Below are 24,074 nucleotides of genomic sequence, written 5' to 3'. Positions count from 1 at the left end.
GGACGTAAGAAGAGTCTGTTCTTAAGTCTACAAACAAACAATTCGCTATTCACATCATGTCAGTTAGTTTATTATTTTTTACAGCAGAACATTATGAATAATTTACAAAAGCCATTATTGAGTCCACTTGTAACAAAGGTTCCGATGAGCATTGTGCTTCTACAATTCAAAAACAAACAAAAGTACTTTTCACAAACTATGTGGAAAGGCTTTTTTTACGCGTGCATTTTTTTTTTTTTTATTTGTATTTTTATACATAGGTACAAGTAGTAAATTACATTACATAGCAATGAATAAAGATTAAACTCATATGATAGTAGTGTCAGTGTTGGGTTTTGCTGTTTCACTAAGTTTCACATTACATTCCTGAAGGCTGTAGATGGAAGGTGTACCATGTCATAAGCACTCCAGTAGGATTCATGTGAGCTGTTTAAATAGGAATATTTTCACAAGACATGTTTTGATTTTTTCTTTGCAGCAAGATTAATACTCAAGAGTCCACTAAGAAACAGCAGATAGTTCATTTGCTTCCAGATGGAAAAACTGGTGAGGCAGCAGACAAGTGTATCTGACGAACATCTGCGTGCAAAACGGACACCAAATCGGTGCATAAAAAAAAAAAAAACGGATTCTCTCACACGGCCCCGCCCCCTTTGCCTCGCTTGAGTAATGTCCTTGTTCCTGCTCATAAATAAGTTCAGTAAACAATTTTGCTCTGTAACAGAAAACACTACATTCAAATCAAAACTCTAGTCGTGTGCCATTTCGAGACCAGCTGCGGCATTAAATAAGTTCATACACTTAAAAAATACACTAGCACACAAAACTTACCCCAGCACTGGTCAATTAACTCAATGAAACACTTGACTGCTATTGCTGCTTACGGAATATGACGAGGCAACGTGAAAGCTCAGCCCAAATGTCAAGTCCTCAGGCTTCGTTATAAACACAAAAGAACAATACTGTACCATCTCAATCACCTGCAGATACACTGGATGTAACTGGGCATATCATATTATCTCAGGGGTATCTGAAGCCTCGTGAATCATAAAAGGTACATAAACAATACTACCATTATAATATGGACGACTCAGCATTTGAGAATGCCGTGTCATGGAAAGTAAAAGATACGGTCCGCTCTGTCAGGACACAAGCTGCACTTCTAACATTTAACTGGACTCAAGCCAAGTAGCTATAATGTTAGTTATACTGAGGAAAAGCCAAAGTAGCCAATGTGTTATTCTGGGTGCATAAGCTGCCAGAAATGAAGCATGATGGGAGTTTGTCTTAAAAGATTGTTGTCGTTACTGATCAATAATTACATAATATCTTTTTAGTGTAATTCTGCACCGCCTCTGAGGTCTATTTACAGTCTCAGCCTCAAGTGTTTTGACCAATCACAGTGCAGTTCAGAGAGACGCAGCAGGCGCTCCGATTGGCTGTTACAACTACTCTGCATAGAATGTATTGGTTTGGTTTGCTAACATTGCTTTGGGTCAGAAGTTTGGGAAATGTTAGTGTTCATTTATCAAATCGCTTTGTCTTATAGTTTAGCTCAAATACTACTGCCAAAACAGAGCTATTAAGACGAGGTTGCTCTGTTGGTTGGTGTTTTTGGTCTGATGGTGCATCCAACAGTAGCAGATACAGTGGAGATCACGTCATCACTTTAGCAACACGTAAGGCTAGAGTTGCTATAGCTAAAGCCATAAACAGACACTGCTCTGCTAACCTAGCATGTGCCTTCAAGCATTAAAGTGACATGTATGTGTGACTTTTTAAGAACATGTCAGTTGAAACTCAATCAACCCAATTTCTAGTCATCCTGCCTACTGCAGCTTTGACTCCGAATTCAGTCCTAGAGAGTTTGTCAGCATTTGAGAGTGTGGTGCATGAGGAGGGAGAGTGAGACGGTTATTAGTTTCCATGTTCCTATTAAATGAGCCTACACAGCAGAATACAGAGAAGTAAAACATGATGAAGGCTTAAAGCCGTGGTAACGCCTTAAAAGTCAATGCCTGAAGCTCAGATTCTGGGGTTTGACCATTCCGGGGCGAGTCATTAAGGAGATGGAGGTGACGGTTAGGCGACATCGAGGACACCAGCTGCCACCAGCTGTCTGGAGAGCCAATCCAAACCCTCGTGGAGGCCCATCCCGCTGCGGGCGTCGCAGCCTTGGATGTGCCAGCTCCTCCCACAGCACAGCTTGTGCAGGCTCAGCAGCTCCGTCATTTCCTCCACAGAGACGGCGCCAGGAACGTCCTGCAGAGGAAAACGAACGCCGATCAAATCAAGTCCCTGAGATCTCAGGAGATAGATATGAAGTCATGCGAAGGAAGTGCGCTTGAGGAAGTGTAGGATTGATATTCTTGTACCTGTTTGTTTGCAAAGATGAGCAGCAGGGCGTCTCTGAGCTCCTTCTCGGTCAGTAGTTTGGCCAGTTCACTGTGAGCCTCCATGAGCCGGTCTCTGTGGCAGCTGTCGATCACAAACACCACCGCTGCACATGTGCAAAATTAAAATTCATCAAAATTCATACCACACTTTTGTTTTCAGAATTATAGAGAAAAGGAACAGAGGTGATTAACAGACTAATCAGTATAGTTCTGGGGATGCCAGGTCAGTCATACTGTACTTAGAGTGTAGATGATGATATGAAATGAAATTTTACACTTATATCTGCAATCCCCATAGAAAACAAATCCTTCTGACTTTAATCATCCCCATTACATTTACCTCTAGAGTTCTAACTTATCTTTGGAAATGTTTCATGATCTGCTTTATTAACCCCAAGTAGCTGTATCTTTATACTGCTTCATGCATCATATGCTGCAATGATTTGAGAGATTGTTATTTTATGGGGAACTCAGCTCCACTGAGTGAGGGCCCACCCAGACCAGATTATATATATATATATGTATATGTATATGTATATATATGTATATATATATATATATATATATAATGTATGTAGGCTTTTTCACCATCTAAAATATATGTACATGTGTATATATACACATATATAATAATAATACATCGTATTTTTATAGCGCTTTCCTAACACTCAAAGATGTATATATGTACATATATACATATAGGTACATATATACATATATACACACATATATACACATATATACACACATATATATACATACATATATACATATATATACACACACATATATACATATATACACACACATATACACACACAAATATATATATGTATATATATATATATACACACACACACACACACACACACACACACACACACACACACACATATATATATATATAAACAATGAAATAAATAAGTATAAATCTGCTACAACACAAAAACGTGTTATTAAGTGACTTTTTTAGATATAATTTTGGTGATTCCATGTCACATATATACAAAATTAAATTATCACAGATACCTTATCACGATATGAAATCTAAAATCTAAGACCATATCTCGTCTCGTGTCACGATAACGTCGACATATTGACCAGCCCTGATTAAAACATATTTCCATCTCTCAAATGCTGCAAAGTCGCTCAGTTTATTATTCAGACAATATGAAAGATGTTTAAAACATAAGTGTAGCCAGTACCTTGAGTGTTGAGATAATAGTGTTTCCACAGTGGTCTGAGCTTATGCTTTCCACCCACATCCCAGATGGTGAATTTTAAGTTTTTATATTCAACTGTCTCCACGTTGAAACCTTCAACACAGAGAGGCAAAAAAAGAAGGTTTTATTTTTGACAATGTGGAGGAGATATGGGTGATATGGGTTATCTTGACTCAAAAAAAGACTGCAGGTGCACTCACCAATAGTCGGGATGGGCTGCATGAACTCATCTTGTTTGAGCTTGAAGAGGATGGTGGTTTTCCCTGCTCCATCAAGCCCAAGGGTCACAACACGGATCTCCATCTTTGGGCCAATGTGAACACGGTTGTCCTGAAAATAAAACCACATTTTGAACGGACTGTACTGAGGCACTGAGCGCTGACCATTATTTTCTTAGCTGTTGGCAGGGGGATAAATCACGAATGGGGTGGTGGAGGTTGCAGTGTGTACCTTAGTGAAGGTGACGGGGATGCCAGCATCCAGCTGAATGTGATCTGCCAGCTCAGTGAACTGGTGCTGCTGCTTCTGTAGCGTCTCCAGCAGACAGTTGATCTCCTGCTTCGCCAGCACAACTCTGCAGTCGTCCTGCAACAGAGAACAGAGCAGATATCAGGACTAGCACAGTGCTGGAGTGAAACAGGGGTCAGTGTTTTTATTTCTCAGATTAAATCCTTTAACATCAACAGCAATAAACCTTTTCCTGAGGACTTAATCACTAGTTTTAGATCCTCTTCAATAGATAATGATGTCAATTTTATAAATGATGTAAAATCAAAGTAGTGTATCTGTGAGTTCAAGTGAGTATTCTGCAGAAGACATTCTTGTTTTTGACTAAAATGTAATCACATCTTCCTCGAGTCCAAGTGAATGTTTGTGGCAAATATGAAAGAATTCCTTTTTAGATGTTCCTTAAATATCTCACAAGAATTAGCTGAAGGACAACCAGAAAACTGTAGCCATCATGGAAGCATGAAGACTCAAAGGAAAACTAAAACATAATTCTAAGCTGAATTCGGACGTCTTGCTCACGGCTCTTCCTGTGACGGCAGTCTGACGATGTCACGCATAGTATCGCCTCAGCTCGCTTGGAACTTACCAGGTAGAAGTACCAGGTACCAGGTACTATCACTAATGGAAACGCAAAATAACCATACCGTAGCACGGCGAGGCGAAGCGAGGTGCGCTAGTGGAAAAGGGGCAACTGTGTGAGCAACTTTCCTATGTTAAACACTGCCAACGCGCTTTCATCCATCCAACGCTAAAATACAGGAGCTCACTTCTTCACAGCTTCAAAACAAGAACCTGCCAGTGACGGAACAGCAAAATTGCCGTTTCATCTTAGTGATACTTGTAAAGATGTGGTATCAGATGCCTGACCCCACATTTTAAGCTGATACTGGTAACAATATCAGCACATCTCAAATCGCCGAACAAAAAAAGTCCTTGGCGTTCACCGCGCTTCCTACCTGCTGAAGTGTTTTCTCGCAGTGCAGGCAGGCGGTGGACACCTGAGACAGCAGAATGGTCATGTCCTCCTGCTGCTGCCTCAGCCAGATCAGCCTCTCCCTGACGTGAGCGTCCACCACGCTCAGCGCCATCTCCTCCTGCCGACACAGAGTCTCGTGGAGGTCGGCGAAGTAGGCGCGAACGCAGGAGCGCGCGCTCTCTGCCGTGCCGGGGACCTGAGGAGGAGGCGGTGTTATTGTGAAAAAGAAGCACAATCGTTCACATTTTTTTTTTTTTTTTTATTAGAAAGGAGAGAGTTGTTTCTTACATGTTCTGTGTGTGCCATGCCAACTTCATCCTCTACTATTTGCTCTCCGCCCTCTATCTGCTGCACGATGCCCACCAGCTTCCTCGAGTACTCAGACACCTCGTCTGTGAAGGTGCGGATGCAGTGGGCCATGTCCAAAATGGAGGCACGGATCTGATTAGCTTCAGTCTCAAGAACAGCGTGCTGAAATACATAAAAGTGGAGGATGTATTAGAAAAATATTAGATTCTGGGTACTCGATAAGTCTTTTGACAACGGGGTCCACTTTATTAAAGATGACAAACCATTGCAATCCAATTCACAATATAAATTACGACATAATATAACATGTCTGACTATTTTTACTGCTGTTTTGTTAAGACCTAATATCATTTTTATCAGGAAAAGCAGATATTTTCAAAAGATATGGGTTTGATAAATGAATCATAACATGTTTGCAGCCAACCAGGGAGAATATTTGCACTTGTTTGGTCCATAAAATGTCAGAAAATACTGAAAAATGTTGATTGGCGTTTCCCAAACCTCAAATGATGATGTTGTCAAATGTCCTGTTTTGTCCACAAACCAAAATGATTCCATTTGATTATTTCTTTCTTATATGGAGCAAAGAAACTGGAAAATATTCACATTTAAGAATTATTAAAAGAACTCTCAAACCAATGAATCGATTATTTAAATAGCTGGTGATTACTTATGTAATCAATTAACCTCATGGAGTGCTTTTCACTCATTTTAAAAGGCTACACACTGACGGTTTGATGAAAGAAAAGTACCTTATGTCCCTGGTGCTTGCCGTACTCCTTACACACGCAGCACATGAGCGGCCCAGACTGACACACCTCCTCCAGGCAGACAAACTCGATGGCGTGGACCTGATGCTGCGGACACAAGGTCTTCTCGTGAGGCTTGTCAGCCAGCGGCACCCGGCGGTGTTTGGCCAGAGTGCGCGTGGAGTGGGTGAGCTGGGAGCACTCGGCACACAGGTGGGTGGCGCACACGGTGCAGTACATCGACGCCGTGTGGCTCTCGTCCTCGTCGCACCGTATTACACACTGCAGTACGGGAGGAGAAGAATTGGGAATGAGAGACTGACGCATGTCTGAAGGTCAAACACAAAGCTTTCGAATAAAGAGTCCTTACTTCTCCCATTCCTTTCAGAGCATCCTCCGCCATTCCTGACTGGTTGGAGGCTCCATTCTGGAGTCGCTCCAGGAGTTCGAGCAGAGCAAAGTTCTTCTTCAGACCCCAGACACCAGAGTCACCTAAACACATGTGGGAAAAAAAACTATTTCAAGCACTTTCATTGTCCATTTTAAGGCTTTTTCACCATCTAAAAATATTTATATGAGCTAGTGCAGTAGCCCTTTAATATGCTGTATGTTTGTGATTAACGAACAAATGAGGGAAATGCCTGGAAGATGCCAAGTAGAATTACACATACATTTTCTGTTTCTCAAGTAGACTTACTGAGCAAACAAGGCCCCATGAGGAGCGGTTTTCATTTTAGGTTCCTCCATTTATTCAAACTATTCAGTCAGATAAAGAAATGAAGTTACTATTCCAAGCACTTTTTGTGATAGCTACTGTCTGGGCCTCTCATGGGCTGCGTGTGCTACTTCATAACATGCTTTTCTTTCATATCAACATCTGTGTATAGCCTTTTAGGAGGAGGTTTATGACTGAATAATTAAAAAGTGCTTTTCCTTTTCCAGATTCCAAGAGATTAGTTGATTACATAATTAATTGCCAACTATTTTGATAATCGATAAATATTTTAATAATTCTTGCATGTGAATATTTTTCTGGTTTCAAAACCAAAACCACAATGTTTTCAAATAAATTGTTGTGAACGAAGAAAAACAGCATTTAAAAATGATTTATTATAATATTATAAACAATAATTTAACAATATTAAACAGTATGAACCTATCTTATTTTACGGGTTTTTAATAGTCTTGAACACGGATGTTAAGTGATGAATACCCAACTGGTTGAACGACTGGGTATTCATCACTTCCAGATTCATACACCCCACATCTATAGTCGCACTTTCTCTACCAAACATCATTCACTACCAGTCTTGCCCATGGATACTTGACTGGAGCCAGGAATCAAACTGCCAACCCTCTGGCCCGAGGACAACTGGTGCTACTTCTTGATTCACTGCTGCATAAAAACATTTTTCCAACATTGTCTCATTAAACCAGTTGGTTATAAGCTTCCCTTCTGTCTCGGATACCAGACATTTTCCATCCCAGTTCTGCTGGTTCAGGGGGAAAATGAATGGCTTATGCTCCAGTGATGCAAGAAAATCTTATAGCACGGTTTTGGTAACATCGTGACTCAACTGGCTATAACTGTCAAAGCAACCTTAAACACTGCTAAAGTAGCTGCAGCTGCTACTCTGTAATTCTGCTGTAAAGCCAACAATGCAGATGCCTGGATGTTTAAGTTTTCCAGATGTTGCTAAATCTGTGCGATTATGAATTAGGGAGCAATGCACTGAACAATAATCCCAATTATCTATGGGTAGACAGACCTTTCTCAGCATGTAGTTCTGTTTTTCTTAATTTATCACTGCATTTATAACTTGATGACCCAGTTCATGATGATTTTGTTTTCAAATCAATTCAATGTGTATAGCACCAAATCACAACATACAGTGACAGAAAACACTCTCTCACCCAGCTCGGTGACCTGTCTGTCAAAGGGGCAGCGGACTGCTCTGCCATGGAGGGGCAGACGAGTAAGACAGTCATGACACACAGTGTGGCCACAGAGCAGGAGGCGAGGGACCTTGTCCCCCTGCAGAGAGAAAACGTCCTCACACACACCGCACTCCAGCACCTGCAAATGAGCACACGACCCGATTAAACTGCAGAAAAACACTGTGTTAGAGAGAATAACGGAAACCGAATTAAGATGAGAAGTGAGTGTCCCGAGACTTATTTACAACTGTACAGAACAAAAAAATCCACTGGAGATAATAATTTGAATAAAACACTATCATGTAAACAGCATTTTCCAGTTATCTTAACACAACTAAAGTCACATAAGCAACATACAGATTATCAAATCAGATTATAACGTCAAATTGGAGATTTCACAGCAGTGGATGTCGTTTAGATTTGAAAAGAGGCTAAACAGTTTGGGTTTTTCTATGTCCAGTGCCAATCTTTAGAAATCGGTGCAGCTGATAGCCAAGATATAGTTCAGATTTGTTCTGATTTATATGTTTGACTTAAATGCCTTTATATTTGAGAACAACAACCAAACTTGTTAACTCACATAAGCATTTTTGCAACAACATTTATGGTTTGTCTCTCTAATTTGCATTTTGCATCTAATGACACGACTAATTAATCAGTTTACCTCTAGCCATAATCTGGCTTTTACTTTGTAACATGGGTTAGGAATATAAATAAACAGGAATATAAATGAAACACACATAAGAACATCATAATCTTAATAATCTTAGTCTGAACAAGGTACAGTAAATCGTTGCATCACTGGTGTCGGTGTAAATCTAGTTAATGAGAACATTGACATATTGATCTGATTAATAAAATGGTCTGAAAATACCCCCATTCTGATATGCAATAATTTGGCTACAAAATGTGGACTAATCCATTTACATTATAATCAGATTATATCGTGTTGGAATGTTGACAGCAGTGGGAGTAATGAAGTCATAATCAGACTTTTCTCTGTCACATATAAACAGTAATATGAATGGAATATTATATTAGCAACATCATCATGATGTTTTATTCAGAATAAGGACAATAATCGGATTATTGGTGTCCATCAGAGCAGTATTCAGATATTGATCTGATTTATAAAATTATATGCATCTTTCTGACATGCAATATTTTGGTAGATGTGGATCTACTAATGTAAAAACTTATCATAAATAGTAAACATAAACATGAACTGAATTGTCTGTTAGCATCTCTAAACATCATAGTGATGCCTCATTCGGGAATAAGGTCAACTGTCGGATTAGTAGTGCCCATGTAAACACAGACCGTGAGCTTTGTTTGGCTGGTTTACAGCTGATGATTAAAACAGCAAACATTAACAGTCGAATAACTCGTGACCTTAAAAAAAAATGTGTGTCGCTATTGTAAGAGGAGCACGTCCCGACTCGTATGTAAACCGATCACGTTGCTATTAAAGGGCTGCAGTGAAACCAGTTTGTGCAGACGCCAACTAGCAACGCTGGTAAACCTCTAGCTCTGGCTGCAGGTTCAAATATCAACCTTAATGTTTGCATTTCATGAATGTAGCTAAGTTAACAAGGAAACGTGTGAGCAGTGATGCCCATGACACATTTAATGCACATTAGTCTGACAGCAGAGGAATGAGATGTTAGCGTCTACAGCCACCTACGCCAACGCAGCAGCATTCAACCACAATCAGAAGCCACGACGGCAACAGCCTGCAGCCGACCCAAAAACATAACAAACATCACCACTGCAAATATTATCTAGCTATCGATTAAAAGTGACAGCCTCACGACCTTCACCGTGTTTCCATTAGATCCCCTCCCGTGTCGGATGCAGGGCTCCATCGTCGCTACAGCGCCCTGCTTGTTTATTCCTGCGGCAGCAGCGGCCATTCTTGGACGACAGCGCAGAAGAGCACCAAGCAGGTGCGAGAGGACAATCCCCCCAACAACTTCCGTTTTCGCTGTGTTAGCTTATAGTATGCTCCTTAGGTGGCGATACAATGAGTTTCACTGTATCACCTCACTTTGTCACACACACACATGTTGTATTATTACGACATGATATAAACATTGTGAGAGAAAGCCAGCGTGAAACATGTGAGATTTGAGACTGCTCGTGTGTTCCATGTGCAATGCAACCGGGTCGTGCTAGCAAGCAACATGAAAGGCCGTCAACTGCTTGTTTTTAGCCTAAATAAGTCAAAAATATAAATTGAAATACATGACACAATCACTTGAACTACACAAGTTTAATTAGTTTGCTATGCAAATGCGCTCTACATTAAATAACTGTATGCGTATAATTGATGTCGAATATGGTTTGGGACAGGTTCTTGGCCAAAAATAGCCCAAGCTCAGACACTAAATAAGCGATACATGTATTTAAGGATATGCGGCCAATTCCTAAGAATCACAATACAACATGGCTTTAATCTAGGTCTGGCTGGCTTGTCCGACGACAATACACGCTTTCTATTTCTATTATAGTTCTATTTTTTGGTTCTCACTCCTTACCTGTCGATGGCGCCAACGCGCCATTACGATGTTTGCGCGACTCCAAGTTGGACCTACTTGAACGAAAGAGCGACTGAAGAACGCGTCTTTATGACGTATAATTAGCGCGCCTCATCTGGCTCAAACTGAAAAGAGGAACCAAAACATCGGTAGTTTGAAGGCAGGTGTGTGCCTAATTTCTTGTATTTTTTTTAATTTTTATCTCGCTGTATTGTTTGTAAACGTGTTTCCGTTCTGTTGCATATATGTTTAAGAATAATTTGAAAGGCACGTCAAAACATTTTAGCAACGTTTGTACTGTGGGGTGGTCAGCTCATTGTTTTTAACGTTAACGTTTTTTCACTGTGTAAGTCTTTGTTTACCTTTTTACACGTGTTTTCTTATTCACCCCAACCCTGTTCTCAGGCTGCCTATACATAACTGATGTCTCAACAACAAGCACAACAAACACTGCCCACTGCCCCAGACTCACCTGCGCTGGTGGTCACCTCCAATGTGCAGAAATATGCTATTAAGAAGAAAAAGGTCCTCACTGCTGAAGAAGCAGAGCTGTTTGAGTTAACTCAGGCTGCAGGCATCACCATTGACCAAGAGGTCTTCAAGTAAGTGTTCTAAAAACCCTAAAATAAAGGAGTGAATGGCTGTGGTCTTTCTAGAGTAATTAACAAGTGGCACGTTTGTTTTCTTCTGCTCACGCTCATCCTCTTAATCCTCTCAGGATCATAGTGGACCTGCTGAAGATGAACGTGGCTCCCCAGGCTGTTTTCCAGACTCTGAAGTTAATGTGTGCAGGCCAGCGAGTGTCTGATAGTTGTGGTGGAGGAGATTCAGCTTCAGTTGGCATAACCACAGCACCGGCAGAGGCCAGAGGTTAGTGTCTGATGAATGTATGGCAGTGTGAGCAGTGAAAACTCACTAGGATTGTGGCCAGAAAACCTATTTATAACTCCTAGTCAGGAAGGTCGAAGACCTGATGGAATAGGACATTTTCAAGGAGTTAAAAATGTTTAAGAATAAAGAAGTAAACCAAAAAATGTGAATATAACAATAAATATAGGGTCAGGTCATTAAATTGGCCATTTTGAGATTAGTTATTATTATCAACCACAGAGTGAATGTCAACACCTGTAGGGATGCAGTGTTGGTCTGAAAGTTTATTTGTAAAAAACAAGGGGAACATGTCACATGACGCACCTAAAGCCTTGTTGTCATTGTCTCCTCTCTTTTTGTGTGTCTCTCATAGCAGGGAAAGCACTGATGGAACTATCCATCCATCCATTTTCTACCGCTTTATAACTAATAACAGCAAACAACAAATAGTGATTCTGTCTCAGACAATATCTCCTGTGAAAATATCTGTGCTTAGGCAAAATAACTGTTATTGAAATGGCTCACTCCCCTTCACTGGTATTTGCACCAAAATAAATTCCAATACTTATGCTAAGTCTCTTATTTAGGGAGAGAGTTGTATATGAGTTAATGAGGGAAGTGAAAATCCCCATTACAGATGTTTTAGCTTGATTGCACAGTTTTACGTTTATATCATCACAGCTTTTTATTTATTTATACATCACTTTGAGGTCACTAGTATTGATTTACCATTATCTTTGCCATACTGACCAGAATTTATCTTGAAAATGAAAAAAAAAAAGATATATATAGAGCTAATTAACACATTTTTAACTGAACTGCTTATTAAATAGTTATTAGTAACATAAATAAAGCAGTCATTCCTGGAGACTGTGTCAGGACTAACTGATGGGTCACAGGAGATTGTATTTTTGCAGATTTTTGTCCAGCCTTCATTTAAGTGGTCCTGAATAGTGGCTGGTTTACTGATTCCCTCTTGTTATGTGTTCATATTGAGCACTGGGTCATGGCCATCTTTATATAGTTGGTACTCAGTCTGGGAAACACTGGAATGAAGTTTACAGTGACAATGTAAATAAGGTTCAAACTTTCAAATTAATGAAGTATTTGTCTCTCAAACTAACTTTACCTTTCACTTTGCTTTTTATTCATCATGTCCCCTCTGCTTCTCCCTCTCAAAGCATGTGACACGTTCACATTTCTCCACTTAGGTATTGTACATACTGTAGCAGAACTTCTCCTCTTGCACTCGACGTCATCTAATCCCCCTCACTAACTACTTTTCACTTCACCCCATACTGAGCTCTTTAATGGCAGTGAACTGGAGACCAAGGGTCTGCAGTAGAAGGTCGATATAAGCTCCACTGTGTGCACTTCACTTTGCTTTCTAATTTCCTTCCTGTCCCCTGTGAATTCTATTTTTTTTCTTTTCTGTCCATCTTGACTCCTGAAGATGAGGACTCTTTGGTCTCTGGAAAGAGCCCAAAACTTCCTGCAGCTCCTACCTCAGCGTCTGGGCCCAGAGCCACTAGGGTCAACACTAAGATTGTGGTTTACGGCCCCCAAGACTCTAGTTCTCCTCACTCTCAAGGTCCCTTTTATGCACTGTGTCCCTTAATCCATCTGTCCGCCTGCTTGTTTTAAGTTTTATAAATACTTTTTATAGTTTTATGAAGTTTAATATATAGAGGTTTGCTTGTGGTAAGAGGCAGGGTTGTGCCAAATCTTCATGCTGTGCTTTTTCATTTTATGACAGGAGTGAAAACAACAGAGTGTGTGTGTGTACACGTGCATGTTTGTGTGAATGTATAAATGCATGAGTTTGGAATAGAATGATAGAACCTGGACTTTTCTTTACTGAACATGTGATTTTTGTATAAATGAGTCATGAATTGCACTTCCTATGGTTCAGAATTGATTTACAAATTCTTAATATTGTGTCCCTGAGCGGCTCTTACATTAAATATGCTGACACATAAAGCAGCACACTTCACTCAGGTGGAGTAAATTTATTTTCAGTAAAGCGGTGCTTTTGTTGTAACATTTCAAGCTGGAGTCTGTGATATGTAGTACAAACACATTTTTCCCTTAGTTTAGTATAGTTCTCAACAAATAAACTTGCCTGTTAACCTATGTAGATGTGCAGTAAAGAGAAGGTAAAGGAAGCTGAAACCATTACTTTATGTTTTATTGTTTTAAATCATTCACTTACTGTCACACTTTACATTTTTGGATGTGTTGCTTGAAATGTGTCCCATTTTGCTCTTTGACCACAGTGCGCAGTAAAGCAGGCGCGAGCCACAGTGAGAAAACTAGGGAGGCCTCCAGTCAGCGAGTGCAGCGGCAGTCCAGTGCCACCAGGGGGCAGAAGACCAAGAGTTCGGGCAGCAGTAGTTCCTCCTCACAGAAAAACTCCACATAAGATTGGTCAGTTTGAGGCCATTTGTAAATATAAACTCAACTTTGTGTTTAATTTATCTTCATGTGTAGCCTGTTTTAAGGTTTGGGTCACCCTAACTTTAAAAAAGAAAAGAGAGACATTTTTGATTCTGTTGGATCTGTATCACTATTGACGAAATATAACATTTAAAAGAAGATTACAAAATGGTTTTATTAAAACTTTTTTATTGGTTCAACATCGTTCCACTGAAAAGTGTTTAATAGAAAGTGAATACCTGAGAAAATAAAAGGAAAACCTTGTTTATGACTGGATATATGTGGTTTTAAAGATTTTTTTTTCTTTTCTTTTTAAAAGTTGGGTAAGAAAAACTATCCTTAAACCACTGACATGGTGTAAGAAAGTCCTTGCAGTAACTCTATTCACTGTGAAGTCTCCTTGCCTTGTAACATAAAGCAAACTTGCTAAATGTTTTTTAACCGAGAAATAAAAATGAATTCTAATTCCTTGTGTGTCCTTTCATATCATGGTTAATCTTAAATTAATCAAAAGACGATCAGCTTCTTTTAAAATAATTTCTCTTTTCCAGAGATGACTGATAACTCAGTTTTTCAAGTTTTTCAAGTTTTTTCATTGACATGGTTTTAGAAATTAAAAACCTCTGCTTCTTATCAAGTGTGGCAAAGTTAAGAGGTCTGACTTTAAGTCAGAATTCTGAGAATAAAGTCACGACTCAAATATTTTTTTTATATGTTCTTGTTCAGATGTTATTATGTCATTATTTTACTTGTCTGGCCCTCTTGAGATCAGGCTGCTCTGTATGTGGCCCCTGACTTACAATGAGTTTGACAGCCCTGCAGTAAAGGGTTGATCCACACATACACAGAGACTCATGACTGTCTGATAATGTTAAGTGCATGTATCACTAACAAAGTGCTCCACAAGTGTTTTTTGAGGGGGGATTTGACGCTTGCACTTCCTTCCTGAACTGATCCACTCATGTCACAAGGGGGCAGTAGAAGCACACAATGCAATTAAGGATGTTGCCCAGTTTGCCCAAGTCTGTTTTTCACAAATCTGATTGGTCTCGTCAATGAAAGTGAACTGTGTGCATTTTGTATATGTTGATTTGTGTGTATTTGAGACAAAGCATTGACTCTTTGACAAATATACTGTACCTCGAGGTGATGCATAGACTGGCAGAGGTGTGTGTGTGTGTGTGTGTGTGTGTGTGTGTGAGAGTGTGTATGAGGCAGGCTGCAGGGCTTTATGTAGCTGCAGGTCTTTTATGTGGCCGTTTGTCCTGTTTATATGTTCCTGCCTCTCCTCTGTGCTCTGCATTGATGGCGGCGTGCCTGTAATTGATGGCACCATATTGCTGTGGTGTAGCAGGTTTAATGGGGCTTGACAGAGCAAGGGAAAGCAGCATGCAACCAGGGAGGGAACTTAACCCTTTCTCACACACACACACACAGTATATACCACCCTCCTCCATCCGTGTCCCTTCCCATTCTCCATCACCACCACCACCATCACTGCCACCCTCGCCTGTGTCTCTGCACCCCCCCCCAGCCCATCACTGCATGCAAACCCAAATGAGAATACAAACAGGCCCCTCTGTGATTAGCTTGTTTACAGTTCCTACTGTTATCAAGTGGTCATGGTGATGGCATTTTGGTTCATGATCAAGGAAAGCTCAGACACCCCTTTGACTCCACTCCTTCAAGTAAATACTCGCCAGCTGTTGGTGTTCTCCACTGTTTTGCTCCAAGGAACCAAAATGTGTTTGACAAAGGTAACCGGCTGGCAATTTATTCCTCCAAACTTGCTGCCAGACTGCACCTCCCGGTGTGACCTACAGGGGCCAGTGTGCATCCAAGCTACCAACCAGCGGCCTTCCACTACCTTGGGTTCCCATAGACATCCAGTCCAGCTCTGTGGATGTGTTTATTTTGTTATGAGGGAATTTCATAGCTACACACTCTTCCATTAAATAGGGAGCGTTATCCTTCACTCAGATGTGAATTTGTGCCCGCGCGTGTACACACTATATGCACCATTAATCAATAGAGACGATGAAATGATGCCATTGTGCGCGAGGCAAGGCGAACAGCACATTGAAGAATGAGCTAGTCAGAGCTGTTGGCAAATCATTAATGTAAGGTGTTGGTCTAAACCAAGTTCTCACACTCTGTCTGCACAAGCTGTTCCCAGGTGACAAAAAACTGGGGAGAGACACTATTTTAAGAGCTGATATCACACCCTTTTTTTTTTTTCCCTTTACCCCCGTCACTTATATTCCCGCCTGAATTTCTTTCTCTGCACGTGTGCTCGGCTGGGGTGTGGAGGAATATCATGCAGTTTTCCCTCTCCTCTCTCCAGCTTCCCCCCCCTTTCACTCTGGTATTATCCCTTCCTGTAAACCCTTGGTCCATATTTCTCACAAAATTTATGGGCCACTTTCCCCCCTCACTTGTTGTCTCTCTACATTCACTCCCTCCTCTAACCCCGTCACTCACACACACACACACACACACACACCATCCTCCTCCTCCTCCTTCTCCCATCCTCCATCACCCTCCTTTGCCAGGCTTGCTGCAGATTGGCTATTTCCTGCACGCGCCCAGTAGAGCCCTTATCAGAGGTAGAGTGCTGATTGTTGGTCTGTCTCTCAGGCTGACTGACAGTTGGGGCTGTGCTGCTGAAATGCCTGATTTGGTCAATGTTTGTCTGTGGGGCCTTATCTCCACGCCTTATATTAACTGCCTTGACAGTATGTGCAGGCAGTCTCTCTCCATCTTGTTGCCCCCTCCTCCTCGTCCTTTCTCCTCTATCTCCATTCAGTCTCTATACTCTCTCTGCTACACTCTCTATAGTCTTTCAGCTCCACATTTTCCTGCTCATCCTCCTCTCCTCATCATCGTCTTTCCTTGTGTGGCTTGATCAGCATCTTTAATGCATATGTCTCATTTATGCATTGGGTTATTCATTTATTTGGTTAATTGCTATTTCTCAAAAAAAAGCACGTCCTGTGTGGCTGACCTCTTCATGGGGTCAATTCGGGCATATTACAAAAGAATTGTATTTTCTTTTGACACTGTAGAATTATCCCATCTTTTTGGAACTATGTCAGCACTGAGTATTACTGGGTACAACTCAAATATTCTACTATTACTTAAAGATTTTTTAAAAAGAAAATCCGTTTGAGTCCACTGACGTCAGGTGGATTGGCACCAGTGCACCCTGCGACCCTCATGTGTAGGATTAAGTTAGAACCCAACTCTAACTTAAATAGAAAGGGGGTTCTATCGTTTTCCAGATATCTGCATTCTAGAATAATCTAATTCTACAATGCCACTGCCAATAACAACAGCAATTCATCCAGAGCCAGTGAAATTATATACGGCCACTCCATTAACTACACATCATCTGAAGCTCAGTTAGATACTTTCTTCATCCAAAAGGGGAAATTAAGGCACCAGTTGCGTATTCACATACAAACACACAAATGCAAGAACACAAATTTGAGTTAACCAGGATACATAAGCATAGTCTAAGGCAAGTAATTCACACTTCCATGTTGTTTTTGTGACATTATGATCATCCATGGCTTTGTTATCTACTCTATATACTTTACCTGCATTTATTTTTCTTCTTCTTAGCCGAGCACCATTTATTTCCATTATTATTCAATCCGTGTATAATATATATATTTTTTATATTCATCACATAGGTCACTTGGTTGCTTGATGCACCTTGCCTTTCTTTTCCATTACACCTTTTCTTAACTCGGCTGATTTAACCACTTGTTTCCTTGAGGATGGTAAACGGTCTGTGTTTGTATAGCGCTTTTCTTGTCTTTGTCGTCCATTCAGTTTTTTTTTGCCCATTTACCCATTCACACCCATTCACTCACACACAGTGTATACCACGCTTCGCGACGAAGCGCATTCTCTCGCACACATCATTCACAGCCGTGAACCCACAACCTTCCAGTTGAAAGACGGCTCGCTCCGCCACTGAGCCACTGTCATGCGTTTTATGCCAGTTACTAAGTGTCGTAACATCGTCCATAAAACATCACAAAATCAAAGAAACTGGAATCAGAGGGTTCAATAGTTGGCAATCAAATTTTTACTTGATTACTATCTGATTGACTGTTATTAAATCCCTATACATGTTAGTAATATACTGATATGTCTCATCTGATCTACATATCCACCCACTCTGCTGCAAACCAAAAACAGCAGATGAACTGAACTTCACTTTTTGCTCGTCAAAACACCGATGATTAACATTTGAAAAACATTCAACAGTAACAAATGGTTCCCGACTCCATTACTCGGCATCGTCAAACCACTTTAAACTGTAAACACTTTTATTATGAACAACTCCCACATATGAAGTCCTTAATGAAACCAGAGTAACACGGTTTTAAATGCTGCATGTGAGGCTGCATTCAGTAAACACTCAGGTCTGGGTTTGAAATCACGCACAGAAAGTGTAAACATGTTTGAGGCACTTAGAATTTCCATCGTCTCTTTAGTCGGATGATTTGAATGGAGCGGTGAAAGTCCTCCAGAAATCACCAAGTGCTTTTTAACGTACACAACTAGGGGTAACAAGTGTCTGTGTTTCCTGTGGACTAATTACAGCACATATACCTCTCACCACGGAATCTGATTAGTGCAAATTGCCGGGTATTTACATAGCTGTCAATTAAGATGTAAAGATAAGTGAAGTATGCATTTAACTGTGCAATCCAGCTGAAAGGTGACAAAAACAACAAGGTGAGTTAAAGGCACGGTCTTTAACTATTGTTTCAGAGAGAAAAAAAACCCAAAAAACCTTAATGCTTTAGTCACCATTACGGTGAATTCGGAAAAAAACATACAAAGACCTTGGCGTCAATATCAATCAGTCTTTATTTATATAGCACCTTTCAATATTTGCCTTGCAAGGCCACTTTAACCCATCCACATGCTCCTTAAAATGTCCAAAATCTCTTTTGCATAAGTTTGTTTCAACAACCAAAATATTCTACTATCACTTTAGAATTAAAACACAAATTCAAAATCAGTTTGAGCCAATTTTCCCCGCCTAACTCCTCATTTGGACACCCTGGGAGTGTGTGTTTACAGGTCACATATTCAGGCTTTGAAAAATTATTCATTTCACATCACATTTTCAGTAGTGATATAAAGGCGCAATAATTGTGCCGAAGTCACATAATTAGACTGTTTCTCTGTCCTTTTGAACTTTGAACTGTGATGTATTTCCAAATTTCACAAATTCAATCCGATTTTAAACATAAGACACTCTCTATTGCACATTCTTGTACGCTTTGTATATACTGTACTTTTAAACGTAGTAATGGGAAAAAGCAGCCGAAATGATCTGCGTTCTAGGGTTAAATAATCATTCTAATAATGCCTTTTTTTGGAGTGGTCTGCTGGGGCAGTGGCACCTCAACAGAGGATAGGAAGGCTGGACAGACTGCTCAGTACTAGAATGCCCCCTTAACCCAGTGGAAGGGGTGAGAGAGTGAGAGAGAGAGAGAGAGAGAGAGAGAGAGAGAGGAGCATGGTGATGGCCAAGCTGTCATCTAAGATGGACAACCTCTCCCACCCCCTGCAGGACATCATCACAGCACTGGGCAGCTCCTTCAGTGACAGACTGAAACATCCTAAATGTCTGAAGGAGCAGAGTCGCAGGTCGCTCCTCCCTGCTGCTGATAGACTGTACAACAAGCGCCGCTCTCAGTAGACCACGTGTAACATGTTACTCATCACATACAGTAAGTGCAATATCTCAAGTGTCATCCTGGTTTAAACTGTGAAGGTGAAGTTCATACCGTACGTTACGTGATGTATATTCTATTCTAGTCACTATCTTCTATACTGTGTATTTGAAGATTTATTATATAGTATCTTATTATATATCTTCACCTTGACTGTCTTTACTGCTCTAAAGACAGTCCTCATTCCTGGACTAATAATGAATGATCTTATCCTATCTTATCTTAACAAATATCAAAAGTTGACATTACTTGAAGTTGAAAAACCTAAAGCAAAAGCAAGGCAAACATAATTATATCACACAGTTAGACACAAAGAAATCCAATATACACATATCCATTGCTCCCAATTACACACACACATATACAAACTTGTTTTTACATCTTAATGAGGACACCACATGCATTCCCAAGCCCCTTAACCATCACAACTATGTGCTGTCTAAACCTAACCCACATTCTAATCCTAACCCTAAAACCAGGTTTTTTCAAATGAAGAATACACTTTTTGTTTGTTTTATTCATGTTCTATTGCAGAGTCACATTTTTACAGATCGGGTTAGGGTTAGGGCTAACCCTAACCCAATGGACACACACACACACAGTCATATTATCATTGCTTTAATAGTAAAGCAAAGTTTAATAATTGCCTATATTTTCCACACTGTCAACACAGCACATGAAAGAAACCATGAATGCATCCTTGTGATACCTGACAGTGTACAAAGTGAATTCTCCCTCTGTCACCATGAACATACACACAGTTTATTTTGACCCACATACACGGTACAGTACTGCTGCCAGAGACAGTCGTTCCCAGAGACTCTGTCCAGACCTACAGATGAGTCGCAGCAGATTTATCTTTTCAGGTCGCCAAATAATGTTGCAGACATTTTTTCCAGCCTTTGATTTAAGATTTCTGTTCATTTTTTGTTTTTCTTTTAAAAACATGCATGAAATTCATGTCTCTTGAAAATGGCCGTGTTACGGAAATGGCATTAAAATATAGTACAAAACATGACATTACCCATTGTTAAGATTTATTTTTGTGAATTGGGTCACAATGGTTTGTCAAAGTGGTTCCTCGTTTAAAAACGTTTTGTGAGAACATCGAATTTAAATTGCGGAAAACTTAAATTTCAAACATCTTCAACATTGTAAAAAGAAAATGGGGAAAGGAAATAAGGAAAATGGTGGAACAGTCAGTTTTTATTTTTACTTGAGCAGGAAAAAAGAAAGACTAACCAAGGAAGCCTGAGAGAGAGATGAGAGGCTGTTGGAATCGAGCATGGAAAAAATTAAGATATACTTTAAAGCTTGATTAAATGTATGTTATAGAAAACAAGACACTGAAGGAATGAGATGATCCCTGACACAACAAAAGCTGACTGATCTCTGAGTTTGGATGACACACAGACAACAGAGACCTTTTGAACTTTTTGGTGCACCCTTTCTGAATATTGATCTTGAATTAATTGGTAATGTTTGAGTTTGCTGGTTGATCACATTCAATTATTGTTTGAATGTAAGACAAATCAAACTGCGCGGATTGATTGTTGCCTCAGACGAGAAGGTTTTCATCTGTGTTAAATTTGTCCTTATCGTGAACAACTTCCTGTCTACAGTTTCTGACAGACCAATCTGAATTTTTTCTGATAATCCAAGTATGTTTCTCGACATTTTGGTACGAGAATAGACACTGATGATGTCACCTAAAATGATCATCATTTTCAAGAAATCCCTGTCTCTTCTATAGGCAAAACATGTCTGCAGGATTAGACGCTCTAGATTATGGATTAAACATAAGAGACCAGGATGAATTTTCTCATATTTATGTAAGATGGTAATAGCTAAAACTAGTGACAAGTAAAGTAATTATTTTCGGTGTACTCAATCAGTTAATTAAAACGATGAGTTCAGTACTTCCTGCATGCCTAGAACCATGCTGGAAGTGTGTAGTGGAAAAGCACCATCTTGGGTAAGGTCTCTTGTTTTGCACTTACACATTGAAATAAGACAAATTTATAAATATTAGAATTCCAAAAAATGATTCTTCAATTCAGCTGAGTTCATATTTTTGTGAGTTAGCGGAAAAGTTTGAAAGAATGACTTTTAATCTGACAAATTAAAGAAAAACATTTATGAATAAAGGTATAAAACAAACGTAACATAGAGTAGAACAGAAACTTTATCTTCATCGTGCCAAAATGGTACAACAAATATTTGCCATGAAACCCAAGAACAAACACCAAAAATCATAATACTTTTTACTTATGTAATTTTTTCGCAAACTCTATTGATGAGAAAAGAAAAAAGGCATGCAATAAAAGCACTTTTGAAAAGGTGAGTTCTGAGGAGTGATTTGAATATGGAGAGGTCAGAACAGGCACGGATGGGTTGGAGTGGCTCAGTGGTTAAGACCCTACCTTGTGTACCAAAGACATCATGGTCGCAAGTTCGATTCCACCCCTGGCTAATTGTACTTGATTCCATTGTAAGTCGCTTTGGATAAAAGCGTCTGCTAAATGACATGTAATGTAATGTAATGGGTTGGGGTAGTGAGTTCCAGAGGGAGGGGGCTGCAGTGGAGAAGGCTCTGTCTCCTCAGGTTCTGTACTTGGTCCTAGGTGGTGGCTGTGGCAGGTTGGGGTAGGGGTGGAGCAGCTCTGGTAGAATGGGGGGTTTCGGGAGGATGTGGGAGCGAATGAGTATGCGGCGGCTTATTGACGAGCTATGCTTGTGAACCATAGAGGATGCTGTTGCAGTGGTGACTACATCACACAGGCACTCACACAATTCAATAAAATAGAAAAAAAAACACAAAGAGATTTAAAGATATCAGAACATTGTTCTGTGTCTGAACAATCACCCCTTCTTCACTTGTCTCTGAGATTGTTCTGTAATTTGACTCCTGTGACTGTGACACAGTGATATTTTGCACTAATTGCCTGTTACATAAGCCTGCTCCTCTCAGGTTGTACAGTTTTTTTCCCCCTGGCTTAAACAACTTTTAGATGCCGTTTAATAGTAGGAGTAGGAGTCGACGTTACACCACAGCTGTCTCCATGCTTAGATACCTTTGTGGTTGATTTGGTTGCAGCAAAGTTGCTCTGCTTTGCCTCCAAACAACATAAACATCAGTGTCTGTCATTATCCGGCTAAATGAATAGACGCTACATAGAGCAAGAGAAACCAAAAGCTCTTCCTGGCTTTTTGTCGAGGAGTGCTAATCGACAGAGACTGAGGAGGTAAACATGGCCTCTTAAGCGTTATTTATTTATTCACTTTGTTAGCAAGAGGCTGTTCATTCCGTCTGTTAATGGCAGCTGTGGGAACGAATAGAGTTCACACTCACTTGGACCCCTATTGTGTGGCAGGCTGTCAGGTTACACACACACACACACACACACAGCCGCACACTGCTCACATAAACACTCATACACAAAAGAGAGGCGGTCGGCACAGCTGCCTGTTAGTTGTGTCTTAGATGAATGAAAAGTAGACTCAGTGTAGTTCTGGATTGTTGTTGTTGGAAGGTGCTTCTAAACTGTGTTGAACCTTTCACTTCTGGCTACGCGTAACGCTGCCATTTAACTGGGGGACTTAACATCAGCTAACAAGGTTTCCTCTCATAAACGTATGCTCCCCCTTTCTTGATCAGGTGCAGTGCCAAGGCCTTTTTGTCATTCCTTTGCAGAATGTGAAATTTGTGGTATGTCCTCCTGTTCCTTCTTTTGGCGATTCTGGCTCAGTAAAAATATTAAAGGTGAAATTAAATTACAAAAAAAAAAACAACAACTGTGCACTGAACGAGCCTTCGCTCCCCCACGAATGTCAAAGTGTCAGAGTATAGAGGATAGCAAATGTAGACCACATTCCCAAAGCTCCATGTCATCGAAACAATGTTTGTTACTGAAGGCGTACTTCCTGTTGCCAGTAGGTGGAGCAATGACTAGCTCTGCAGGTTAAATATGCTAGTCCTGCAAACCTACGTTTGGAAACTACCATGATTGCCTCGGTCACCTGCATTCAGATCAAAGGAAGCTGAAGCGGCGCTGTCGGGGCAGAAACGTGCTGCGCGTGGCTAGTGGGAACACAAAATTCATCGGACTGACCTAAAACGGCGCTTCTAAAAAGAAGTGAAAAGAAAAATGTCTGCTTCTGACGACCGGCTCTACCCTAACACACTGTCGGTGAATCATCCATCCATTTTCTACTGCTTTATCCTCCACATGAGGGTCGGAGCCAATCTCAGCTTATATAGGGCGGTAGGCGAGGTCACACCCTGGGCAGATCGCCAGTCCATCGCAGGGACACATAGAGACAGGGACACACAGAGACAGGGACACATAGAGACAGGTACACACAGAG

At 40.4% G+C, this 24,074-nt stretch overlaps 2 protein-coding genes across 6 annotated transcripts; one reads left to right on the top strand and one right to left on the bottom strand.

The window, feature by feature from the left end:
• Positions 1–54: 54 nt before the first annotated feature.
• On the bottom strand, positions 55–10,690 carry trim23 (tripartite motif containing 23). 2 transcript variants are annotated; one of them, XM_044012000.1, is made up of 11 exons: positions 10,639–10,690; positions 8,078–8,240; positions 6,534–6,655; positions 6,167–6,445; positions 5,394–5,576; positions 5,086–5,301; positions 4,070–4,204; positions 3,820–3,949; positions 3,602–3,712; positions 2,376–2,500; positions 55–2,262 (listed from the first exon to the last, which is right to left on the bottom strand). In XM_044012000.1, exons 1-11 carry the CDS (start codon positions 10,660–10,662, stop codon positions 2,083–2,085), a joined length of 1,668 nt encoding a protein of 555 aa, XP_043867935.1. In that variant the 5' UTR covers positions 10,663–10,690; the 3' UTR covers positions 55–2,082. The 2 variants fall into 2 exon arrangements, with proteins under 2 accessions (XP_043867935.1, XP_043867934.1); XM_044011999.1 differs by lacking the exon at positions 10,639–10,690 and adding an exon at positions 9,916–10,571.
• A 25-nt stretch (positions 10,691–10,715) lies between these two features.
• Positions 10,716–14,409, top strand: mzt2b (mitotic spindle organizing protein 2B). Of its 4 annotated transcripts, none has more exons than XM_044012001.1 (5): positions 10,716–10,802; positions 11,044–11,240; positions 11,357–11,508; positions 12,962–13,099; positions 13,785–14,409. In XM_044012001.1, the coding sequence occupies exons 2-5, from the start codon at positions 11,062–11,064 to the stop codon at positions 13,928–13,930; spliced, it is 615 nt and encodes a 204-aa protein (XP_043867936.1). In that variant the 5' UTR covers positions 10,716–10,802; positions 11,044–11,061; the 3' UTR covers positions 13,931–14,409. The 4 variants fall into 4 exon arrangements, with proteins under 4 accessions (XP_043867936.1, XP_043867938.1, XP_043867937.1 ...); XM_044012002.1 differs by having other exon boundaries at positions 10,729–10,798; XM_044012003.1 differs by lacking the exon at positions 12,962–13,099 and having other exon boundaries at positions 10,717–10,802.
• Positions 14,410–24,074: the final 9,665 nt, after the last annotated feature.

This window comes from Solea senegalensis, linkage group LG21, assembly GCF_019176455.1.
Source record: "Solea senegalensis isolate Sse05_10M linkage group LG21, IFAPA_SoseM_1, whole genome shotgun sequence".
NCBI lineage: Eukaryota > Metazoa > Chordata > Actinopteri > Pleuronectiformes > Soleidae > Solea > Solea senegalensis.
Note: the sequence above shows the minus strand (reverse complement) of the source record. Positions and strands in the feature narration are given on the sequence as shown.